General features: G+C 42.5%; 1 protein-coding gene and 1 non-coding gene across 2 annotated transcripts in view; both read left to right on the top strand.

Moving 5' to 3' along the window:
* RYR3 (ryanodine receptor 3) overlaps positions 1-23,543 on the top strand; it is a 642,559-nt gene that overhangs the window by 189,875 nt on the left and 429,141 nt on the right. Inside the window, 4 exon segments of the mRNA XM_045013234.1 lie at positions 3,091-3,255; positions 8,890-9,011; positions 16,949-17,117; positions 20,754-20,889. Coding sequence (XP_044869169.1) covers positions 3,091-3,255; positions 8,890-9,011; positions 16,949-17,117; positions 20,754-20,889 — 592 coding nt within the window.
* On the top strand, positions 22,607-22,768 carry LOC123370547. The gene has a single exon (XR_006579451.1). It is a non-coding gene; the product is annotated as a U1 spliceosomal RNA (small nuclear RNA).

The raw sequence follows: 23,543 nt of genomic DNA on the forward strand, positions 1-23,543 counted from the left end.
AGGTAAGATAAAAAAATTCAAGTGCTGTTGTTATACTCAAGGACATAGGCTGTTTGGGCACTGGGATCAGAATAAACCTTCCAACCACAGACATGTGGTTTATGTTACAAAGAGAAAGAGACAGGATTTAACTTCAGTAAACACAAAGGGATTTTTTTTAAATCCAGGGTGCTGGATAAACACAGTTACTATAGCTCTTCCTGACTTTCTAGCTCCCAGATTGAGGAAAAGGGTTAGCTGATGTCCCGGCCTGGACTAAGTGATCATGCAGTGGATACAACACATTGCAATATATTAAGCAATGTGTATTGCATGAATTTGGAGGTAGACAGAGGGCTAGGTCTTCCCCCAAAGTTTCCAACATTGACCATTATCAGCGAGGTGATACTAGACTATATGGTCTATTGATATTGTCCAGTGTGGTAGTTCTTACTTTGTCTTTCTCATTGTGAGTTTGAGCAAATCAGGGACCCTTACAAAACCATTCAGTTGATTTACTCAGCTCTGAGACCTCTAATTCAGTGTGAAGTCCTCTTCCCAGCCTGCCACCATCCTTAACTTCTCTGCTCTGACTTCTGGCGCACAGAGAAGAATGAGTCAGGCTTATCAATGTACCCAAAAGATATAAATACCTATCTAGATATTAGGTAGAGCTCATGTTTAAGGACCTGCTTTGTGGAAAGAATTAGGGGAGATAGTGAATGAAGGTTGCCTGTTGCCTAACCGTAGGGGGAACATGTGGAAACCCTGAGCTAGGCCTTGGTAAAGGACTCATCTTGATTTCCTGGGGCCTAAGTTGGTATTGTCACAGAATTTTAGAGAGGACAAATACCTTGTGCTTCATCCTTGCATCACTGGAACATTAATAGTAAACATAATCTTAGTAACATTGGTGGGTCTGTCTGTACCTGAAGTATTGACTGGCCTAACCCTGGTAACATTAGAAAGACTGTAAATATCAGAAATGCTCAGTCCATGTATTATTTTTTTTTAAATGTCATAAAATTAAATATCCAAGTTGCTGATGTCATCTGCAAGATTGCCCCCCACTCTTACTGAGTTAGATCCATAGGATCCATTTTGCCTGACACCAGAAATCAGATCTATATTTTGTGATTGTGGCGGGGTCCTCATAAATAAATAAACACTGATGAAAAATTGTTAATAATTAGCCTAGTGATTAATGTACCAATGAGTCTAAATGTGACTTTGGAAATACACGGTCTCTGCCTCTAGATCTGAATATGCTGCATGATGGAATTGCTGGCTTACTCTATCTACAGCAACACTGTCTGCTTTGCTACAGTTGCATTCACAGAAGTATTAATACTTTTTTGATAAAGAGTGAAATGCTTTTAGTGAAATGCAGTAAGCGTGGGGGGGCAATCTTGCAGATAACATCAGCAATTTGGACATTTAATCTTAAATCTGTTTAGTCCAAGTGTAAAAAAAATCTATTTTAAGAACTGTACCATAAATCATGTTGACGAATGAGCTCAATCTATGATCACAACAGCAATTTTCTTAATTCATGCTATCAGTCTCTTCATAACTCTTTCCTTAGTGTGTGTACCATATATATGGATCGGGTCAATGCAGCAACTGATTTTTGAACTCCCTTGTACATTTGGGTTGTTGAACTTTCAGAACCTCTCTTTCCACGTTGGTCTTCCACATGACATTGAATCAACCACTTAACTGAACTATAAATGTTATCTGTAACTAGAGGAAAGTTGTTAATATTCCTCCATAACAAATGTTAAAACATTTATTGAATAATAATAAAATAAGCAAAATGCATATAAATGTAATACTGTTAAACAATATTATATAGAGAGTATAGATTTCTACTATAGCACTTATTTAGATACATAGTACCTATACCTATTTTTTACAATGCTCTGAAATATTTGGAATCATAGGGCTTGTCTACTCAGGGACTTAGTATGCAGCAGGCTAGTGCATTGAACATTCACACCCTGACTTCCCATGCACTAAGTTGCTGTGTGGACCCTGCTACTGCTCATTAAAAGTTCTGTATTGCACTTTTGACATACTAATGTTTCAAATTTTTAGTGTACAACAGGAGGATCCACACAGCCAGTTAGTGTGCAGCATGTTGCTGCTCTTTACATTCACACCCTGGCTTCTGTGCCTTAAATTGCCATATAGAAAAGCCCATACTGAAATAATACATTCCAAATATTCTGTTTCCTTATTTAATTTACTGTCAGGGTCCTATGAGATCTGCAGTCATAGGATTTGCTACAGAATCCACTTCTTGCTCCAGAATTGTACACTTGCATTCAAACTTTCATTTAAAAAACAAACACAACCCCGCCCCCCTTGTTTCCCACTATGGTGGTTGGAAAGAAAACCTTTCAGTTGTGAACTGAATGTAAAGTGGTCTAGTGGTAGCCTGAGTTTCCAAAAAGCACTATACAATAGTTGGAAACGTGAATAATTCCCATTAATCTCACATGGGAGCTAACTCTCAATTTGTCATTATGAACTAATTAATTGCTGATCATTGTAGAGGAAATAACCAGCTAATTTGCTTATTCCACAATCCCAAGCAACTTTCTCTACATATACAATTTTAAATTAAAAAATCACATTGAAAATTAATTGAACTTAATATCAGATGAACACTTCAGAAACCAGTGTCTGCTGCAGAGTAGATGGGGCATTGCTTTATTCACTTTGAATAAAAAGTGAACTAGAATTGTTTTCTATTTGGGGGGGGGGGGCGGGGGTGTTAACATACATGTAATGCTAGCTTTATGGAAATCCTCACAAAAGTTGAACTTATGGGCTTATTTATTTAATTGTTTGGTTGTTGTGCTGAAAAATTATTATTATAATGAAACGAGTTAAAATAAACATTTTTTCTGAGGATAGAATGTAACCCATTGATTTGGTTACATCAAGGCATAAATTATGTAAAGGTGTACTTTTAGCTACATCTGTTAGCAAAGTGGCTAGTATAGGCTTTAATCAACATTAGTGGCTTTGGCGTTTGCCTTTGCACTATTGAGATTAAACTAATACTTTTGCTTTTTTGTTGTTTTATGTTTTTTTAAACTAAAGGAAAAACTGGAATCTGTTCATAAACGGGACATAGAAGGCATGGGAGTCGCTGAAATAAAGTATGGTGATTCCATTTGTTTTGTCCAGCATGTAACCAGTGCATTGTGGCTGACTTATCAAGCACAGGATGCTAAAGCACCACGTTTAGGACCCTTGAAAAGAAAGGTAAGTGTTTAAAAAAAAAATAAAAGTATAAGCTAAAATCATAGAAATTAAAGATGTAAGAGATTGATTGAGTCATATTGCCTTTCATCCTGATAATGTTGAGGTGTTGAGTGCCTTAAAAACCCACATTGAACATAGTAGGAGTCTAATGGGGTGCATGCCATGCCCCTGCAGTTCGGCCCTTCTCCCCCTCTTCTCAGGGACACTTCAGGCTGGTGCAACACCATGCTCTTTATTTGTGATCAAGTCATAGAATCATAGAATCTCAGGGTTGGAAGGGACCTCAGGAGGTCATCTAGTCCAACCCCCTGCTCAAAGCAGGACCAAACCCAACTAAATCATCCCAGCCAGGGCTTTGTCAAGCCTGACCTTAAAAACCTCTAAGGAAGGAGATTCCACTACCTCCCTAGGTAACCCATTCCAGTTCTTCACCACCCTACTAGTGAAAAAGTTTTTCCTAATATCCAGCCTAAACCTCCCCCTCTGCAACTTGAGACCATTACTCTTTGTTCTGTCATCTTCTACCACTGAGAACAGTCTAGATCCATCCTCTTTGGAACCCCCTTTCAGGTAGTTGAAAGCAGCTATCAAATCCCCCCTCATTCTTCTCTTCTGCAGACTAAACAATCCCAGTTCCCTCAGCCTCTCCTCATAAGTCATGTGCTCCAGCCCCCTAATCATTTTTGTTGCCCTCCGCTGGACTCTCTCCAATTTATCCACATCCTTCTTGTAGTGTGGGGCCCAAAACTGGACACAGTACTCCAAATGAGGCCTCACCAGTGCTGAGTAGAGGGGAATGATCACATCCCTCGATCTGCTGGAAATACCCCTACTTATACAACCCAAAATGCCATTAGCCTTCTTGGCAACAAGGGCACACTGTTGACTCATATTCAGCTTTTCGTCCACCGTAACCCCTAGGTCCTTTTCTGCAGAACTGCTGCCCAGCCATTTGGTCCCTAGTCTGTAGCAGTGCATGGGATTCTTCCGTCCTAAGTGCAGGACTCTGCACTTGTCCTTGTTGAACCTCATCGTATTTCTTTTGGCCCAATCCTCTAATTTGTCTAGGTCCCTCTGTATCCTAGCCCTACCCTCCAGCGTATCAACCACTCCTCCCAGTTTAGTGTCATCTGCAAACTTGCTAAGGGTGCAGTCCACACCATCCTCCAGATCGTTAATGAAGATATTGAATAAAACCGGCCCCAGGACCGACCCTTGGGGCACTCCACTTGATACCGGCTGCCAACTAGACATGGAACCATTGATCACTACCCATTGAGCCCGACCATCTAGCCAGTTTTCTATCCACCTTACTGTCCATTCATCCAGCCCATACTTCTTTAACTTGCTGGCAAGAATACTGTGGGAGACTGTATCAAAAGCTTTGCTAAAGTCCAGAAATAGTACATCCACTGCTTTCCCCTCATCCACAGAGCCAGTTATCTCGTCATAGAAGGCCATTAGGTTAGTCAGGCATGACTTGCCCTTGGTGAATCCATGCTGACTGTTCCTGATCACTTTCCCTTCCTTTAAGTGGTTCAGGATTGATTCCTTGAGGACCTGTTCCATGATTTTTCCAGGGACTGAGGTGAGACTGACTGGCCTGTAGTTCCCTGGATCTTCCTTCTTCCCTTTTTTAAAGATGGGCACTACATTAGCTTTTTTCCAGTCATCCGGGACCTCCCCCGATCGCCATGATTTTTCAAAGATAATGGCCAATGGCTCTGCAATCTCATCGGCCAACTCCTTTAGCACCCTCGGATGCAGCGCATCCGGCCCCATGGACTTGTGCTCGTCCAGCTTTCCTAAATAGCCCCGAACTACTTCTATGGTCGCCTGCCATATTTACTTTTCTTCCTACACATCGGGATGGTTTGTTCCTGCAACCTCAATAAGGTTTCTTTGAAATACAGCCAGCTTTCCTCGACTCCTTTCCCCGTCATGTTATTCTCCCAGGGGACCTTGCCCATCAGTTCCCTGAGGGAGTCGAAGTCTGCTTTTCTGAAGTCCAGGGTCTCTGTTCTACTGCTTTCCCTTTTTCCTTGTGTCAGGATCCTGAACTCGACCATCTCATGGTCACTGCCTCCCAGGTTCCCATCCACTATTGCTTCCTCTACTATTTCTTCCCTGTTTGTGAGCAGCAGGTCAAGAAGAGCTTTTCCCCTAGTTGGTTCCTCCAGCACTTGCACCAGGAAATTGTCCCCTACATGTTCCAGAAACTTCCTAGATTGTCTGTGCACTGCTGTATTGCTCTCCCAGCAGATATCGGGGTGATTAAAGTCACCCATGAGAACCAGGGCCTGTGATCTAGCAACTTCTGTTAGTTGCTGGAAGAAAGCCTCGTCCACCTCATCCCCCTGGTCCGGTGGTCTGTAGCAGACTCCCACCACGACATTACCCTTGTTGTTCATACTTCTAAATTTAATCCAGAGACACTCAGGTTTTTCTGCAGTTTCATACTGGAGCTCTGAGCAGTCATACTGCTCTCTTACGTACAACGCAACTCCCCCACCTTTTCTGCCCTGCCTGTCCTTCCTGAACAGTTTATATCCATCCATGACAGTACTCCAATCATGTGAGTTATCCCACCAAGTCTCTGTTATTCCAATTACATCATAATTCCCTGACTGTGCCAGGACTTCTAGTTCTCCCTGCTTGTTCCCCAGGCTTCTTGCATTTGTGTATAGGCACTTAAGATAACTCGCTGATTGTCCCGCTTTCTCGGTCTGAGACAGGAGTCCTCCCCTCTTGCAGTCTCCTGCTTGTGCTTCCTCCCGGTATCCCACTTCCCCACTTACCTCGGGGCTTTGGTCTCCTTCCCCCGGTGAACCTAGTTTAAAGCCCTCCTCACTAGGTTAGCCAGCCTGCTTGCAAAGATGCTCTTCCCTCTCTTCGTGAGGTGGAGCCCGTCTCTGCCTAGCAATCCTTCTTCTTGGAAGACCATCCCATTGTCAAAGAATCCAAACCCTTCTCTCTGACACCATCTGCGTAGCCATTCGTTGATTTCCACGATTCGACGGTCTCTACCCTGGCCTTTTCCTGCCACAGGGAGGATAGACGAGAACACCACTTGCGCCTCAAACTCCTTTATCCTTCTTCCCAGAGCCACGTTGTCTGCAGTGATATGCTCAAGGTCATTCTTGGCAGTATCATTGGTGCCCACGTGGAGAAGCAGGAAGGGGTAGCGATCTGAGGGCTTGATGAGTCTCGGCAGTCTCTCCGTCACATCGTGAATCCTAGCCCCTGGCAAGCAGCACACCCCTCGGTTTTCCCGGTCAGGGCGGCAGATAGATGACTCAGTCCCCCTGAGGAGAGAGTCCCCGACCACCACCACCCTCCTCCTCCTCTTGGGAGTGGTGGTCGTGGAACCCCCATCCCTAGGACGGCGCATCTCATGCCTTCCAATCAGTGGAGTCTCCTTCTGCTCTGTTCCCTCAGGTGTATCATCCACTCCACTCTCTGCACTAGTACCTGTGGAGAGAACATGAAAACGGTTGCTCACCTGTATCTGTGTTTCTGGTACGTGGATGTTTCTGGTACTCTTTCCCCTTCTGGAAGTCACATGCCGCCACTTATCCTCGCTGGCCCTCTGTTCCCGCTGCGTAGCCTGCTCTGAATCTTCAGAACATTGTGCCCGCTGCAGCTGATCCTGACGTCTATCCAGGAAATCCTCATTTTCTTTTATGGAACGCAGGGTTGTTGTTCGTTTCTCCAGACCTTCCACCAGTCCCCTCCACCAGCTGTTGAGCTGTTTTTGCTCTTGTTGTTTGAAGTCTGATCCTGTTTCCTTTAATACAAAATGAAGAAAACACACATAAAAGGGGAAAGAAACGAATATGAAAGATAGAACTTGCAGCATCTATCGATGGTGCTTTCTTTTTGCGTTGCATCCTACCTACTGCTGGAGAAACACAGGCACAGATTAGGACAAGATTTACTTAGTTCATAGATCAGGAAATCTGTTGGCATTTTAATTTCAAGGAGCAGTTCTAGAAACTTCTTATAATGGTTGTAGAAACTATTCCCCTTTTATGATTCCATTTACTAGAAAGTGTGTAGTGAAGAGGTAGGGATCCAGATAATACTGATATCACTTAAAATACAGACTGAAATACTCAAATCTGAGCTGATGAAAAGAAAGGGCAATCCTTGTACTGAGGCATTCTCTTTAATTCCCCAAAATTGTAGAAGATCTCACTCTTGACGTTCCATTATAAGGGAGAGATGCGTTTAAGTGATTTCTTTATTCTGAGGCACATGACCCCCCTTTTCTTTTTCAAAGTCCATGTACATTTTGCTAAGAATAATGCAGTTAGAATTAACATAGTTTATCTACAGCATTTTCCGAAGTTATTGTTAGAGCTGTTATGGTAGATTGTACAATTGGAACACATTGTGCTAATGAGAAAATAAAAATTTTGTGTTAAGGACTAATGATATGGAACTGGTGCCAAAAGAATTAAGTAACCTCCATGTGTCATTCTTTTTGCAAGGTATTCAATATCTGAAAGCAAAATTATTTCAGCGGATACTAGCAATTGTTGAGTAAAATTATTATTTACAGCTAGTAGTGACTGATGCATTGTGATCATCCATCAATGGTTATGTTTACAGGGGCATTAAATATATATTTAACACCCTCAAGGATCCTATAGCGCTTTACAAACTCAACAAACTGATATTAATCATTTCAGCCACCCTTAAGATGAAAAGGGTATTCAGATTGTGTGAATGTAATTACTGGGGCTAAAATTTAGCTGGGACGGTAAATCATACTACTCTGGCAAAAAGTGCAATGGAATTGAATGACTCCAAATGAACCTGGGCTTTATATCTTCTTCAAAAGTCAGGATGGCGTTCTCTCATCTTGTGTTATTACGGTGCACGAATAGTTGAAAGGCAGAGATAAGACCCACTAAAACATCAGTACCACTTCTTGAAGCTCCTAAGTGTTTCTTTGAGGTCTTCCATCTAGAAAGGCCTGGACTGACCATGATTAGTTTGGTGATCCATCAGGAACTCAGGTCAATGTAAGAATGGTTAGATTAATCATAAGAAGTTTTTGGTACATGCTGATGCTTTCAAAACAACATTCTCCTTGATGGGTAGTATGTCTTAAAGATGCTTATCACTGTAACTGGTTTTCCTGTCAATAGTTTTTCCATGCAGGAGTCCTGTAGACTGATGATTCTTAAAATAGTAAATTAAATCCTCCTTTTCCTGCAAGGTAGAGCTTAGAAAGGAAAGATTTTTGTTTTTACATTCAAATTTTGTTATGTTATCTTTAAAAAGAAGTTTAAAGAATCTCAAAGGTTTACTAATAATCTCTCTTACCCTTTTCTAAGTGATCTTGCTAGAAAAGACTGAGGAATTAATTATGCATTATTGTTATAGGCAAATTATCAGTATTAGAATTGCTTGGACAAAGTAGATTTCAGCTATTATACAAGTACTATATATAATTCAAAATTAGGTAGCAGATTTTAGCACAATATTGAAGCAAGAGGTGCAAAGTATTAAAATTACATTTGAAATATTGTTTCTGCCAAATGCAATTTATTTGCCTAATTACAGGCTTTGTATTTTCAATTGCACGTTTTCCTCCAAACATGATTTTATTTTTACATTCCATAGGTTATATTACACCAAGAAGGACATATGGATGATGGTCTAACATTACAAAGGTGTCAACACGAAGAATCCCAGGCTGCTCGAATCATTCGCAATACTTCCAGTTTATTTAGCCAGTTCATAAGGTATATGGCACAGCGTTATCTATAATGGGTTTCATGTACTTCTTTTCAAATATACTGAAATGTTTGAATTTAATTATTTTTAGAGTTATAATTAGATCTGGGACCTATCTTTGCCAGTAAGGCCTGTCTCTACAATCAGCCAAACTTGAACAATGAACCCAAACACCATACGGTGCTAGAAGTTCATATTTGGATCCAATTCCAATTTTCACTTGGCCCTATGTTTACTGATAGCATGTCCCCATCATATACTTTTTATTAATTTTGTAAATTTTCTCAAAAGGTATGTTTACCATCATCTGCCCTTAATAGGTTGTTTCCAGATGTAGCAGACTGTTTCCCACCAAGAAACAGAGCCCTGAGAGAATGGATGAGCTTTGCACTATGTCTGGAAAGTTTCAGGCTCTGTTGGATCAATGAGAATTGAATTCCAGAGTCAAGGCTTTTCCACAAAAAATGCTTTAACTCAGTCCCCAAAATGCTCATATTTTAGAGAGTGTTAACAGAACCATCTTACTGATCTGAGTTCGTCCCAGCTACATGTGGGGAAGAAGCGATTCCCTTAAGTAGCTAGGACTCAGACCATTTATGACTTTGTAGCTCAAAATCAACCCTTTGAATTCTATTCAGAAGTGAACTGCATCCGTTTACAAAGTTTGGAGAATAGGTGTTTTATGCTCCCAATGGTCAAACTCCATTAAGTAGGTGGGGCCACATTCTGCATCCTAAAACATCAGACTGTTCTTTGAGTGCTTGCTCATGTAGATTCCATTCTAGGTGTGTGCACGCCCACATGCACAGTCACCAGAGATTTTTGCCTTAGGGGTATCTGTAGAGTTGGCTGTGGCACCTCTTGAGTGCCATGCTCATGCGCTGGTATATTAGGTGCTGCCGACCCTATGCCCTCCGAGTTCCTTCTTACTGCCTGCAACAGTTAGAGTGCCTCATCTTGAACTGCAAGAGTGTTAGCTGTTTTTGTTACCTCCTCCTTTGTATATAGTTCTTAGGTTCTGCCTCCTCCGTCCAGGTCCTAGGGGACTCCTATAGGAAAAAGGACAGAGACAAGGGATTTAAATGATGACACCCTTCGTCTTCCCAGTCATCTGCTTAGCCTGGCCCTTCCAGGAACCAAGGAAGGCAGAAACAGGCATTTTGAGGGCCTGCTCAAGGATGGTCCTCCAGTAACATCCCAGGATCCACCTTCCTGCTCTTTCCTCAACTGCCTGCGCCCCTTCCGGTCAGCCTGGTTGTAGCTGACCTCAGACCGTTGGGTGTGTGACATAATATCTTCGGGCTACATCCTGCAGTTCTTGGCCGACTCTCCCTCCACCCTGTCCCCGTCCCTCTTCAGGGACCCTTCTCACAAGCAGCTCCTCATCCTGGAAGTAGATAACCTCCTCAGAATGGGGGCAATAGAGAACGTCCCTCTGGAGATGAGGGGGAAAGGATTCTACTGCTGTTTTTTTTTCTAATTCTGAAAGTGAAAGGGGGCCTCAGACCCGTCTTGGATCTGACACGCCTCAACAAATACCTCAGAAAGTTGAAGTTCCACATGGTTTCCCTGGCCACCCTCAACTTGAAGAATACATATTTCCATATTTCCATTTTTCCAGGACACAACGATTCCTCCTTTTGTGTTGGGCCAGTGCCATTTCCAATTCATGGCACTGCCCTTTGGTGTCTTGTCAGCCCCAAGGGTGTTCACAAAGTGCATAGTGCCAGTGGCCACTTACCTGCGGCGTTAAGGTGTTCAAATTTACCAGTACCTCAATATTAGCTAATAAAGGTCCGGTCCGGGGATCAAGTGTGGTGGCATCTCGATCTCAGCACGCAGGGTTGTTGGTCAAGTCACAATCGCTCCCTACGCAGAGTGGTACGCTTGGCCTGCCAAGCCTTCCTGCCTCACATAAAGAGCAGGATAGTCCAGGTCCTGACGGACAATACAGCGGCTGTTTTCTATATCAACAAGCGAGGCAAAGCCAGATTGTCAGCCCTTTGTGAAGACTTCTCCATTCAGCGGGCCATCCACCTCGTAGCCACACACCTCCCTGGGACTAGGAACACTTTGGCAGATCGCCTCTGCAGGTCCTTCTCATCTCGCCACGAGTGGTCACTCCACCCAGAAGTGGTCAACATTATCCTCCAGGGGTGGGGGACTCCCCGGGTGGACCTATTTGTGTCCAGGCAGAATAGGAAATGCCATGTGTCATAGGTCTCACCCCCACTTGGAGCTGTTGGGTTCCAATATGGGGACCTGCATGGACTTTCCTAAACTAAAATCCTAGTTTAGATCTGGTAAAAGCTGCCACCACCCAATAAGGTACGTGTATTGGGACACAGTCCTTCCCCAAAATCCTTGGGGATCCCAAGAGCCCCAAATCCATGGAGTTCTTACACCCAGGAGAAATAAACCATTCCCCCCTGCTTCCTCCCCCCTCCCTTTTCCTAGGAGAGATACCGGGATCCACTACAGAGGGATGCTTCCCTCCTCCCCTTTCCCTGAGAATCCACCCAAGGAAAGATCAACCAAGTCCTTTACAGAAAAGATTTATTAAAGACTAAAAAGAAAGTAACTGTCTCTGTAACCAAGATGGAACAATACACAGGGTTTAAATTTATCAATCTCTGGAGAGAATTCCCCCTCCTTTCTTTCTCTGTAAAAGCAATAACAGTACAGAATTAAAGAAATTCTATAGCAAAACACTGAATTGCAAATACAGAAATAAAAGTATAAGAATACTAGTTCCTTGCTAATACTCACTAGCTTGAATAGAACAATTTATTGCAGAAACCTGGGAGGACTTGATTAAGATGTCTGGACTCCCTCAACTCCCAAGAGAGACTCTCTAAAAAAACAAAGAACAGAGAAAAAAAACTTCCCTCCACAGGGATTTGAAATTATCTTGTCCCTGATTGGTCCTCTGGTCAGGTGTCCACAGGTACTGCTTGTTAACCCTTTACAGGTCGAAAACAAAACCTTAACCCTTAACTAACTGTTTATGACACCATGTTTTCTGCTTGATTCTGGAGATTGACAAAGGCTGCCTTTTGGATGCTTTTCTTCTCCCGTGGTTGTGGGTCCTTCTGTATACCTTCCCTCCAGTGCCATTAATTCACAGAGTCCTCATGAAGATCAAGCAGGATGGGGTAAAGGTTATCCTCATAGTGCCAGCTTGGCCATGCCAGCACTGGATTGACATGCTGCTGGAGGACCTCTTGGTGGCTGCTCCGTTACAGCTACTGCTCCAGCCAGACCTGCTGTCCCAAAATCACAGCAGTCTTCCACATCCAAACCTGGCGGCTCTGCACCTCGCAACTTGGCTGCCTCATGGTTAAATGCAGAGGAGTAGGAGTGCTCGGCCAATGTCCAACAGGTCCTGTTCAACAGTAGAATGCCCTCCACCAGAGCAACCTATCTGGTCAAATGGAAGCAGTTCACATGTTGAACCTCAAATAAAGGTATTCAGTCTCAGCAGGCCTCTCTGCAGTTAATCCTAGACTACCTTCTGCATCTCAAGCTCCAAGGCCTGTCCCTTTCCTCTATTAAGGTCCACTTGGCTGCTATTTCAGCCTTCCATCCTCTGTGTCAGGGCAGGTCGGTTTTCACTCAGGCAGTGATGGTCAGGTTCCTCAAAGGCCTGGAATGTCTCTACCCTCAAGTCCGGGACCCCATCCCTCCGTGGGATTTGAATCTAGTTGCAACTCATGGGTCCCCCCTCCGAGCTCTAGCTTCCTGCTCCCTCCTCCTCCTCCTCCTGGAAAGTCGCGTTCTTGGTTGCAATAACATCTGCCTGCAGGGTCTCTGAGATCATGGCACTTCCCTTGGAACTGCCCTATATGGTCTTCTACAAGGACAAAGTCCAGCTGCAGCTGCACCCGGTGTTCCTGCCCAAGGTGGTCACACAGTTTCATATGGGCCAGGACATATACTTACTTGTCTTTTTCCCAAAGCCACATAAATTGGAGGAGAAGCATAGGTTGTATTCTCTAGATGTTAAGAGGGCTCTAGTCTTCTACACTGAAAGGACTAAGCCATTCCACAAGTCAACACAATTGTTTATCACGTTGTCCAAGAGAATGAAAGGTTATCTAGTGTCTGCTCAAAGAATTTCTTCTTGGATCACTGCCTGTATTTGCTGCTGCTATGATCAGGCAAAAGTTGCCCCCTCCAGCAATTGGAACTGCCCATTCAACCAGGGTGAAAGCCTCTTTGGCAGCTTTCCTAGCCCAGGTGCTGATCCAGCATATCTGCAGGACAGCCATCAGGTCGTCCATCCACATGTTCATATCCCATTATGCATGTACCCAGCAGGTCTGGGATGATGCTGGCTTTGGTAGAGCAGTGTTGTATGCCACAAGACCATGAACTCCGAGCCCACTCCAAGGATACTGCTTGTGAATCACCTAGAATGGAATCAACGTGAGCAAGCACTCTTGGAAAAAAAAATGGTTACCTACCTTTTCATAACTTGTTCTTCGAGAGGTGTTGCTCATGTCCATTCCATCGTCCACCCTCCTGCTCCTCTGTTGGAGTTGCTGGCAAGAAAGAACTAAGAGGGTGTAGGGCCAGCAGCACCTAAAATACCAGTACACGAGCACAGCACTCAAGAAGGCATCACAGCTGACCCTACAGATACTGCTAGGGCAAAAATCTCTGACGACTCTGCATGTGGGCATGCACACACCTAGAATAGAATGAACATGAGCAACACTTGAAGAAAAAATGGTTACCTACCTTTTTGTAACTGTTGTTCTTCAAGTGTCTCCTATGTACAGATCATTTCAGCCTGGATATCTCAAGTATGTGTTGATAATTTTATTTATGTCTCCTTCAGAGAGAAGCATGTGTAGCAATTTAACCAACAGGAAATTGGTGGTGGTGGGGGGGGTAAGCACATCAGGCTGATCCTGATATTAGCTGTGAATTGAGGAATGGACAGGGATCCACATTCATCCCAAAACTGTGCAACTAACTAACAAAACCTAATGTATTGCTAACAAAGAAATAGTGTTAACACCATCTCTAACATGGTGTCAAGATGCTTCTCCTACCCAGCCAGCATCCCTCCATTTTAGGATTGAGTCTCATCTGTGTTCTGATCTTGTCTAGACACCAGGACAAGACAACTGCCCTCTGGGTAGATGAGTCATCACTACCATTTGATTCTCTCTGAGAGAAAGAAAGAACGAAACCACTAAAGTATTGCCCCCATCTAACCTTGTCATGACATTAGAAAAGTCTACAAACCTTGTGGCTTCAGTGGTTGATGACAGTTTTAAGAAAGTCTGCTTGGACATTTGACTTCTGTCCATTGATAGGAGGCGAACACCAACTGAGGAGATTGTGTTGTCTGTGCACCGTAACTGTATTGAAAACCCATGTGAAAGCACTCAAGGAAACTGGAGATCTTCACATAACACCAGAATGTTCCTATCACAACCTTCATAACTTTCTTCATGAAGGGTGGTTTAAAAAAAGGGCAGTAGTTGGCCTAACTGCTGTACCACACATGTGAGAGAAGGTAATATTTTCCTTTCCCAAAGAGAGATTAATCTCAGCCAACATTAGAACAAAATTCCCTTCTGCTAGATTTTACCAGTCATGAAGACCAAGCATCTAAATTTGTAGGTTGCAGTCAGGGTCTCCACCTTACCAAAAATAAATAAATAAATAAAAATCTTGGACCTCGGTGACCAAAACTGGCAAATTCAGCCAGAATAGATGTCAGATTTGTCACATTCTCCAATGTTGCGATCTCAGAGGTAACTATTTAAGCTGGTATTTAATCAACTGTAGCTACAAAGTAAATACTTTTCTCAATGAAAAATGTTTAACTTACTTTTACATTATTCATGCAAATGAATACTTAGCCTAAGTTTTTCAGCTGTCTTAGATCAGGTTTTAAAAAAAAGTATATATTGCCAAAAAAGATCTGATCAACTATGGTGCAGCTAGCTGGTTTATTATGGTCTACAGTATTGTTTAGAATCATTGCTGTCAGTTATCAAGTTAGATTAGTATTATAAGACTTTAGTTGCCCAATAAAGGTTGAGACTTTAAATGGAATCATTCTGAACTGTCTGTTCCAATCATAGTTTGGAGTTCAGATACAGAAGCAGAGTATGTGCATAGATGAAGTTCCCCTTTTGGAAGATAGAAATTACTATAATATTTAGATATATGTCATAGCTGAAAACATTTTTAAAATCAGGAGGCATATTTTTGGTGTGTTGCATAGTGAAATCAGTATGCTACTTCTACTTTTTCTCTTGTTCTTTTTCCCTCTTTTGAGTAAATTGATTGTTGTATTACCAGCCTTCCAGAATAACATGCTTTAATAACCAGTAACGTGTATCTTAAAGGAAGTGAAAATACAGTCTTACTTTTGCTGATCTACTTCTGTGTCTTGTGTTCTGTCAAGGTGATTTCTAGGGTGAAAGGGAAGTTCAGACTCTGTGTGCATTAATTTCTAATGACTATGGGGAAATGTGTAAGAATAGAGTGAAATTAAGAATCTTGGTATGCTATTTTGAAAAATCTGGAGTTAGCATAGAGAAGTAATGCAAAGATGAAAATTGACAACACAAACATTCCTAGAGATGGTCTCAAAGCTTTTACGTTTGGATCTATATCCGGATCTGAACTTCTCTCAGCTTGGGGCATGTTAAGTTATTGGATTTTTATTCAGGCCCATCTCTGACAATAACCAAAGCACATTTGGAAGAACATATTTCATTTATTTGGAACAGCATATTTCCTTTGCTCCTGGTTCAGTATATTCAGTTTTACAAGGGAACTGTACAGCAAAAGGAGGGGAAAAATCATAGTAATGGAGCTGGAAAATATCAGTCTCTCTGACCTAAACAACATTATTGAAAATACTGCTGTCTCTTTCTCCTGCTCCTCTTTTTCTAAAAGATGTTGGAAAAATAGCCACAGCTGCTTTACAATGTGTATAGTAGGTCTTGTCAACAATTTTCTATCAAAACTGTTTGACAGAAAATTGAGGATTTTTCCTTTTAACTGAACGTTGTCATGGAGAGTGTATGTGTGTTTTTTCTGTCAGTTTTGATGAAAAAGAAATGGTTTGCATTTTCATTAAAATTTTCTGCGAAGGGGAATTTTCTTTCCAATCAGCTCTACTGTGGAAGTACTATGCTTTATCGTTGTATTTGCCTGATCGTAATTGAAACAATCATCTCCTTGGAAAATGTGATGATGACTCAAATTTGAGTGAGGAGAGACTGAGTGGCAGTGTTTTTTACTTCTCTTTCCTTCTTCCTGCCCCCAGCCCCCGCATATAACATTGCATATAACTTGATCCCTTCTCCACACTCTTCGAAAGATGTCTCTTTAATTTTTTTGCAAAAATACGAAACTGTATGGCAATATGCAGCTATCCTTGTACCACTATTGATCTATTTGTTACATCCCAATTTAATGGGAGCAATCTCTAGTAGAGAATCTATTACAAAATTAATAAATAGCAGTTTTCTTTATCTTGTTGCTTTTCCACATCATCTTATTTACTCACTTTGTTCTCTTTTTCATTTTTTTTCTTCTCCTTCGTGTTACACGTATGTAGGAACTAACATTCATAGATTTTAAGGCCAGAAAAGATCATTGTGATCATTTACTCTCACCTCCTGTATACCACAGGCCATAGGACTTCCCTGAATATCATGATCCAGCTTCAGGCAGGCTTGTTTGTTCACTGAATAAACAGTTGTATGAGTTACTGACAAGTCAGGTTAATTGCTGCCTAATGTTACACTTGGGGCACATGTAGCAAGTATTTTATTTCTAGCCATTTCTGGTCATATGTATAAAAGGAACTGCTTTAGATATCAAAAGGCCAATAGGTTGCTATATTAATATTGTAACTTAAATTGTATAGAGAGATTAATACTGTCAATTTCTCTTTCTCAATTATTAGTGGAAACAACAGAACAGCCGCACCCATCGCCCTGCCTATTGAGGAGGTACTTGAGACCCTGCAAGACCTGATTACTTATTTCCAGCCTCCAGAAGAAGAACTAGAACATGAAGATAAGCAAAACAAACTTCGCTCACTCAAAAACAGACAAAATTTGTTCAAAGAAGAGGTGAGGGGAAATTATTAGATTGCGTCAGCATATCCTATAACTAGCATTAATAGGAAAGCAAAATGTTCATTTCCAGAGGCATGAACACTGGGATTTGTATGTACATATTTGCTGTGGGTATATGTAGTAAATTGTAAAATCATATGCTACATTGCTGTTAGCATGCACCTTTGACTGCCTCACCTGGTCGCGGTCTACTAATCCATGTCCATTTGTATTTAGTCTAATATTTCACTCTTCTGAGCATCTTCAAACAAGTGTCATTATTAACGAAATCATACTGACACAAAAAAGTGACTTATTCTCTCCCCCCGACTCCCTCAATTACACTAGAGGCCCAAGATGGCGTACGTTAAGTCTTGGACCAATGATGAGTTTAAGGTCTGATAGCTTGCCAACCCCCAAGGGTTAGAAACATGAGCTTTATACTGCAGAGGAATCCCAGTTTTACGAAAGGGGAAACATTACTTAATTCTAGCTTTGTTAGGCCCATCTTTAAAAAAGGGAAGGAGGAGGATCCGGGGAACTACAGGCCAGTCAGCCTCACCTCAGTCCCTGGAAAAATCATGGAGCAAGTCCTCAAGGAATCAATTCTGAAGCACTAAGAGTAGAGGAAAGTGATCAGGAACAGTCAGCATGGATTCACCAAGGGCAAGTCATGCCAGACTAACCTAATTGCATTCTCTGACGAGATAACTGTCTCTGTGGATGAGGGGAAAGCAGTGAACATGTTATTCCTTGACTTCAGCAAAGATTTTGATACAGTCTCCTACAAAAGTCCTGTGGCACCTTATAGACCAACAGATGTATTGGAGCATAAGCTTTTGTGGGTGAATACCCACTTTTGTATTCACCCACGAAAGCTTATGCACCAATACATCTGTTAGTCTATAAGGTGCCACAGGACTATTTTGTTGCTTTTTACAGATCCAGACTAACACGGCTACCCCTCTGATACTAGTCTCCCACAGTATTCTTGCCAGCAAGTTAAAGAAGTATGGGCTGGATGAATGGACTATAAGGTGGATAGAAAGCTGGCTAGATCGTCGGGCCCAACGGGTAGTGATCAATGGCTCCATGTCTAGTTGGCAGCCGGTATCAAGCGGAGTGCCCCAAGGGTCGGTCCTGGGGCCGGTTTTGTTCAATATCTTCATTAATGATCTAGAGGATGGTGTGGACTGCACCGTCAGCATGACTTATGAGGAGAGGCTGAGGGAACTGGGATTGTTTAGTCTGCAGAAGAGAAGAATGAGGGGGGATTTCAACTACCTGAAAAGGGGTTCCAAAGAGGATGGATCTAGATGAAGGATCGGCAACCTTTGGCATGTGGCTTGACAGGGTAAGCATCCTGGCAGGCCAGGCCAGTCTGTTTACCTGCCACGTCCGCAGGTTCGGCCGATCGCGGCTCCCACTTTCTGCGGTTTACCACTCCAGGCTAATGGTAGCGGTGGGAAGTGGCAGCCAGCACATCCCTCAGCCCGTGCCACTTCCCGCAGCCCCCATTGGCCTAGGATGGTGAACCGCAGCCAGTGGGAGCCTGATCTAGACTGTTCTCAGTGGTACCAGATGACAGAACAAGGAGTAATGGTCTCAAGTTGCAATGGACTCTCCTTCCTTAGAGGTTTTTAAGGTCATGCTTGAGAAAGCCCTGGCTGGGATGATTTAGTTGGGGATTGGTCCTGCTTTGAGCAGGAGGTTGGACTAAATGACCTCCTGAGGTTCCTTCCAACCCTGATATTCTATGATTATTATAAAGTAATGAAAATGAGTTACAACTACAAGGGACATAAAAGGCAATAAAAAGAGGTTCTATAATACTTTATAAGCAAGAGAAAGATGAAAGAAAGTAAAGGTTCTGTACTTAATGGGGAAGGAGAGCAAAAAACAGATGAGACAGAGAAGGCTCATGTGTTTAATGCTTTTTATTGCTTCAGTCTTCATTAAAAAGATTAATTGTGACCAGATGCTTAACACAGTTAATATTAACAAGAGGGAAGGACCTCATGACAGAATAAGGAATGGACAGGTTAAACAATATTTGGATAAGTTAGATATATTCATATAGACGGGGTCTGATGAAATTCACCCAAGTTACTAGCTGAAGCAGTATCTTAACTTTCAGTGATTAATTTCAAGAACTCATGGAGGACAGGTGAGGTCCCTAATGACGGGAGAAGAGGAAACAGAGTACCAATCTTCAAAACAGGGGGAAAGGAGGAAGTAGGGTGTAGTGGTGCTGGAACAATTTTGATAGTGGAGGTGTTGAAGGCAGAAACTATGTATTTGGGTTGTTATAACTACTTTAAGCCTGGGGGTACGGCAGCAACCCCAGCACCCCTGGTTCCAGCACCTATGTTAGGGTGTTATAGACCAGTCAGCCTAACTTACATATTCAGAAACATATTTGAATAAATTATTAAACGATCAATTTATTCAAAGCTAAAGGATAAAAAGCTGGTAAGTAATAGCCAACATGGATTTGTCAAGAACAAATCATGCTAAACCAACCTAATTTCCTCCTTTGACAAGGTAACCGGTCTAGTGGGAAAGGGGGAAGCAGTAGATGTGATGTATTTTGACTTCTGTAAAGCTTTTGACACATTCCCGTTTCCCCCCCAGATTAACTCCGGGGCTCGTCCTCCCGTGGTCCCTGGAGAGTCTCTCCTGTCCAGCGTGCTCTGCAGGTGTCCCCCGCCAGGCTGCGCCACTCAGCCCCACCTGCGGGGTCCCGTCCCCCCCCACCCCGGGCTCCGGGCTCCTGCGCCGCGCCAGGGTCCCCCATCCAGACAGCGCGGCCTGCGGCCTTGCCCTGAGGGCCCGGCCCCGGGGAGCCCCTCGCCCAGACTCCCCAGTGCAAGGCACCAGACCCCCACCGCTCACCTTCCGTCCTGCACCGCCGCCTGTCCCCGGCCTGCTCCCGGCGCTCGGTGCACTCCTTGTGGGGCTCGCCAGCCAGGCGGCCTTAAAGGCACAGGGGCCCTTTTGCCACCTGCCACATTAGCAAGGTGCAGGGAGCGCTTGGCCGCCAAGCCCTGAGCCGCCACAGGAGGTGGCTGCGGCGATGTTGGGGCCGTGCTGAGCGTGGGGTGCGATGGCCGAGGAGCCGGCCCCCTCGCTCCTCCAGCCACGCCTGCCGTGCCCACCCCCCATGGCTCCTCCGGCCGTGCTGCCGCCAGCGCTGGCCCGGCAGGTGCCGCTTTTTGAAAATGTGCTGAGGGGAAGCGACTGCTTCCTCTGCACCCCGCTAGCTATGCTACTGACTTGAATTAGTTGATTTCATTTATAAAAAAGGAAAGTTCTGCTTCTAGAGCAGTTTCTTTGGGAGTCGGATTCTATTAACAGAAAATGTAAAGAAGGCCTTTGTAAGATTGTCGTGCTCTTTATTCCTTAATGTGTACAGCATTTAGATTAAACTCTAATGGGCAAACCAACAAAAAAAAAAAGCTGAATTATCCTCAAAAGAGATATTTACAGAAAAATACATGTTCAAAAAACTCTAATTTCAAGCACAATAGTTCCCTATTTGTTTAAAACAATATTGGCTTTTAAGCTTGTAGCTCAGAAAATGTGTTAAAATGTAAAGGAATATTTTTTGGCATATGCAAATATTTTCCTCTATATTATGTCCTTTTTTAGGGAATGCTGGCACTAGTTTTGAACTGCATCGATCGCTTAAACGTCTACAACAGTGCAGCTCATTTTGCGGGAGTTGCAAGGGAGGAAAGTGGAACAGCATGGAAGGAAATTCTGAATCTCCTTTACAAATTGCTAGGTGAGTTCTCAAGCAGTCCATTGTACTGTAAGAACTTTTTTCCCATCCCTTGAAAAAAGATTTTTATGTTGGATATATGCTGCCATGTGAACTACATTATTTGTTTTACCTGCAATTCTGTCGTATATTTCATGTTATAGCAGTTTCGGATGATGACCCAGCACATGTTCATTTTAAGAACACTTTCACAGCAGATTTGACAAAACGCAAAGAAGGTACCAATGTGAGATTTTTAAAAATAGCTAATGCACTCAACTCAAGGTTTAAGAATCTGAAGTGCTGTCCAAAATCTGAGAGGGACGAGATGTGGAGCATGCTTTCAGAAGTCTTAAAAGAGCAACACTCAGTTGTGGAAACTACAGAACCTGAACCACCAAAAAAGAAAATCAACCTTCTGCTGGTGGCATCTGACTCGGATAATGAAAATGAACATGCGTCGGTCCACACTGCTTTGGATTGTTATCAAGCAGAAACTATCATCAGCATGGACATATGTCCTCTAGAATGGTGGTTGAAGCATGAAGAGACAGATGAATCGTTAGAGCATCTGTCACGTAAATTTCTTGCTACGCCGGCTAGCCTGAAGAGAAAAGAGTACATAGGAAGCAAGCAGCTCCCAACCAAGATACATATGTTTGCAGCAACTGCCAAAGATCATGCAAATCTTGGATCAGACTATTCAGTCACATGGAACATTGCAAATCATCTACATTATTGGCTGAAATTCCCACCATCTTGCACAGATGAAAGGATGCCAGCACAATCCCTTTTATAAGAGTTTGTTAACTAGAGGGCAAGCTAATATTCTGGAGAGAGAGAGAGAGAGAGATCTGACTTGTTGGCAAACAGAAGTGGTTTAGTTCTGGAAGCATGGACAGACTCATGTTGCTGTGGTCTGTTTGCTAAAGGTTGGTTTAAACAATAAGGTTTGGAACCAGAAACACACTTCCTCAAAGTGCAATGGTTTTTAGATCCTGGATATTGGTATAGGCCCATCTTTATCTTACATATGAGAATATTCTCTCTTATTTTCCTGAAGAAAAAAAAATAATTCACTCCTACATGGACACCATAAACACATTTTATAAATAAACCACACAAGCACTGAGTGTTGCATCACAAGTTTTTCTACTTTTCTAGGTGTGGTGTTTAGTTTTTTCTAGGGCTGTCAAGCGAATAAAAAAATTGTGATTAATTGCACGATTAATCACACTGTTAAACAATATATTGTTTCTATTACAACACAGACTACAAAGTGTACAGTGCTCACTTTATATTTATTTTTATTACAAATATTTGCACTGTAAAAACAAAAGAAATAGTATTTTTCAATTCACCTGATACAGGTATTGTAGTGCAATCTCTGTCATGAAAGTTGAACTTATGTAGAATTATGTACAAAAAATAACTGTATTCAAAACTAAAACAATGTAAAACTTTCGCGCCTACAGGTTCACTTAGAACTACTTCAGCCAATCGCTCAGACAAACAAGTTTAGTTACAATTTGCAGGAGATAATGCTGCCAACTTCTTGTTTACAATGTCTGCTCAAGCAAAGACGACTGCACTGACTGGACTATCTGAGTAGGTTGGAAGATGGATGCATACCCAAGGGCATACTATACAGGGTGCTATCAGAGGGAACAAGAATAACAGGATGACCTAAACTTTGCTATTAAGACACATGAAAGTGAAATACAAAGGAATTTTAGAAGAAGGACTTGTCGGCAGGGGAGATACCATGATCATGAAGGTGGTTTTTCCAGGGTGAGGCTCATCCATTGCACTGCGGGTGTGCTGACCCCTGCGATTTCCCCAAATGCGGGAAACTCGACTGCATAATTTGTGGTAGTGGGGTCTGGGTTCGCGCTCTCCCCTGGCAACTGGTTGTCGTATAGTGTACTTTTAGATGCATTTTTATTTCATTTTTACAAACAAAGCTAGCTCTGGTGCAGAATGATGAGTAAGCTTGTGCCAAAGATTTAGAGCACAGGAAAACAAAGAACAGATGGAATTTGGGGGAAGAGAAAATTCATGCTGGAGTGGAAGTGTATGGATCCCAATGAAGTCAGTGGCAAACTTCCTATTGATTTCAATAGGGTAAGGATTTTCATACTTTTCATTCAGCCATAATATTACAAATTAGAAAAGAAAATAAGAAGAAATCAGAGAAGAAAAGAGCTACCCCAAATTCTTTATTCTTTGTAGTCCTGTGGGACTGCTGTACATCTGCCTCTCCCCCCAAAAACTAGTATGAAATTTTATTTCTTAAAAAAAGAATACTTGCAGTCTTCATCTATTCTACTGTAATAAGTAACAAAAATGTATATCAATTATCCACGTTATAATAAAAATCTTTGATACTTGCTTCAGTGGGCCAATAATTAGTATGGCTATTTTTATCTTTGCTTGATGGTGTGTTTGCAGATTAGTGAGCTGTTCTGTGAGGGGGAACATTAAGGGTTAGTTAATTTCAGTTACATTCAGAAAACAATGCATGTTCTGTGCTGCTGAACAATAATTATCCATTCTATAGCACCTTTAGCTCAGGAGGTGGAGCTAAAAGTCACTTATTTCACCTGGACTTGATCCTGTCCTGCAGTTGCATGGTCTTTTCCCTCCTGGAGATATTTGGGGACAACTTTAGAAGTGTA

The sequence above is a fragment of the Mauremys mutica genome, chromosome 4 (genome assembly GCF_020497125.1).
Source record: "Mauremys mutica isolate MM-2020 ecotype Southern chromosome 4, ASM2049712v1, whole genome shotgun sequence".
Lineage (NCBI taxonomy): Eukaryota > Metazoa > Chordata > Testudines > Geoemydidae > Mauremys > Mauremys mutica.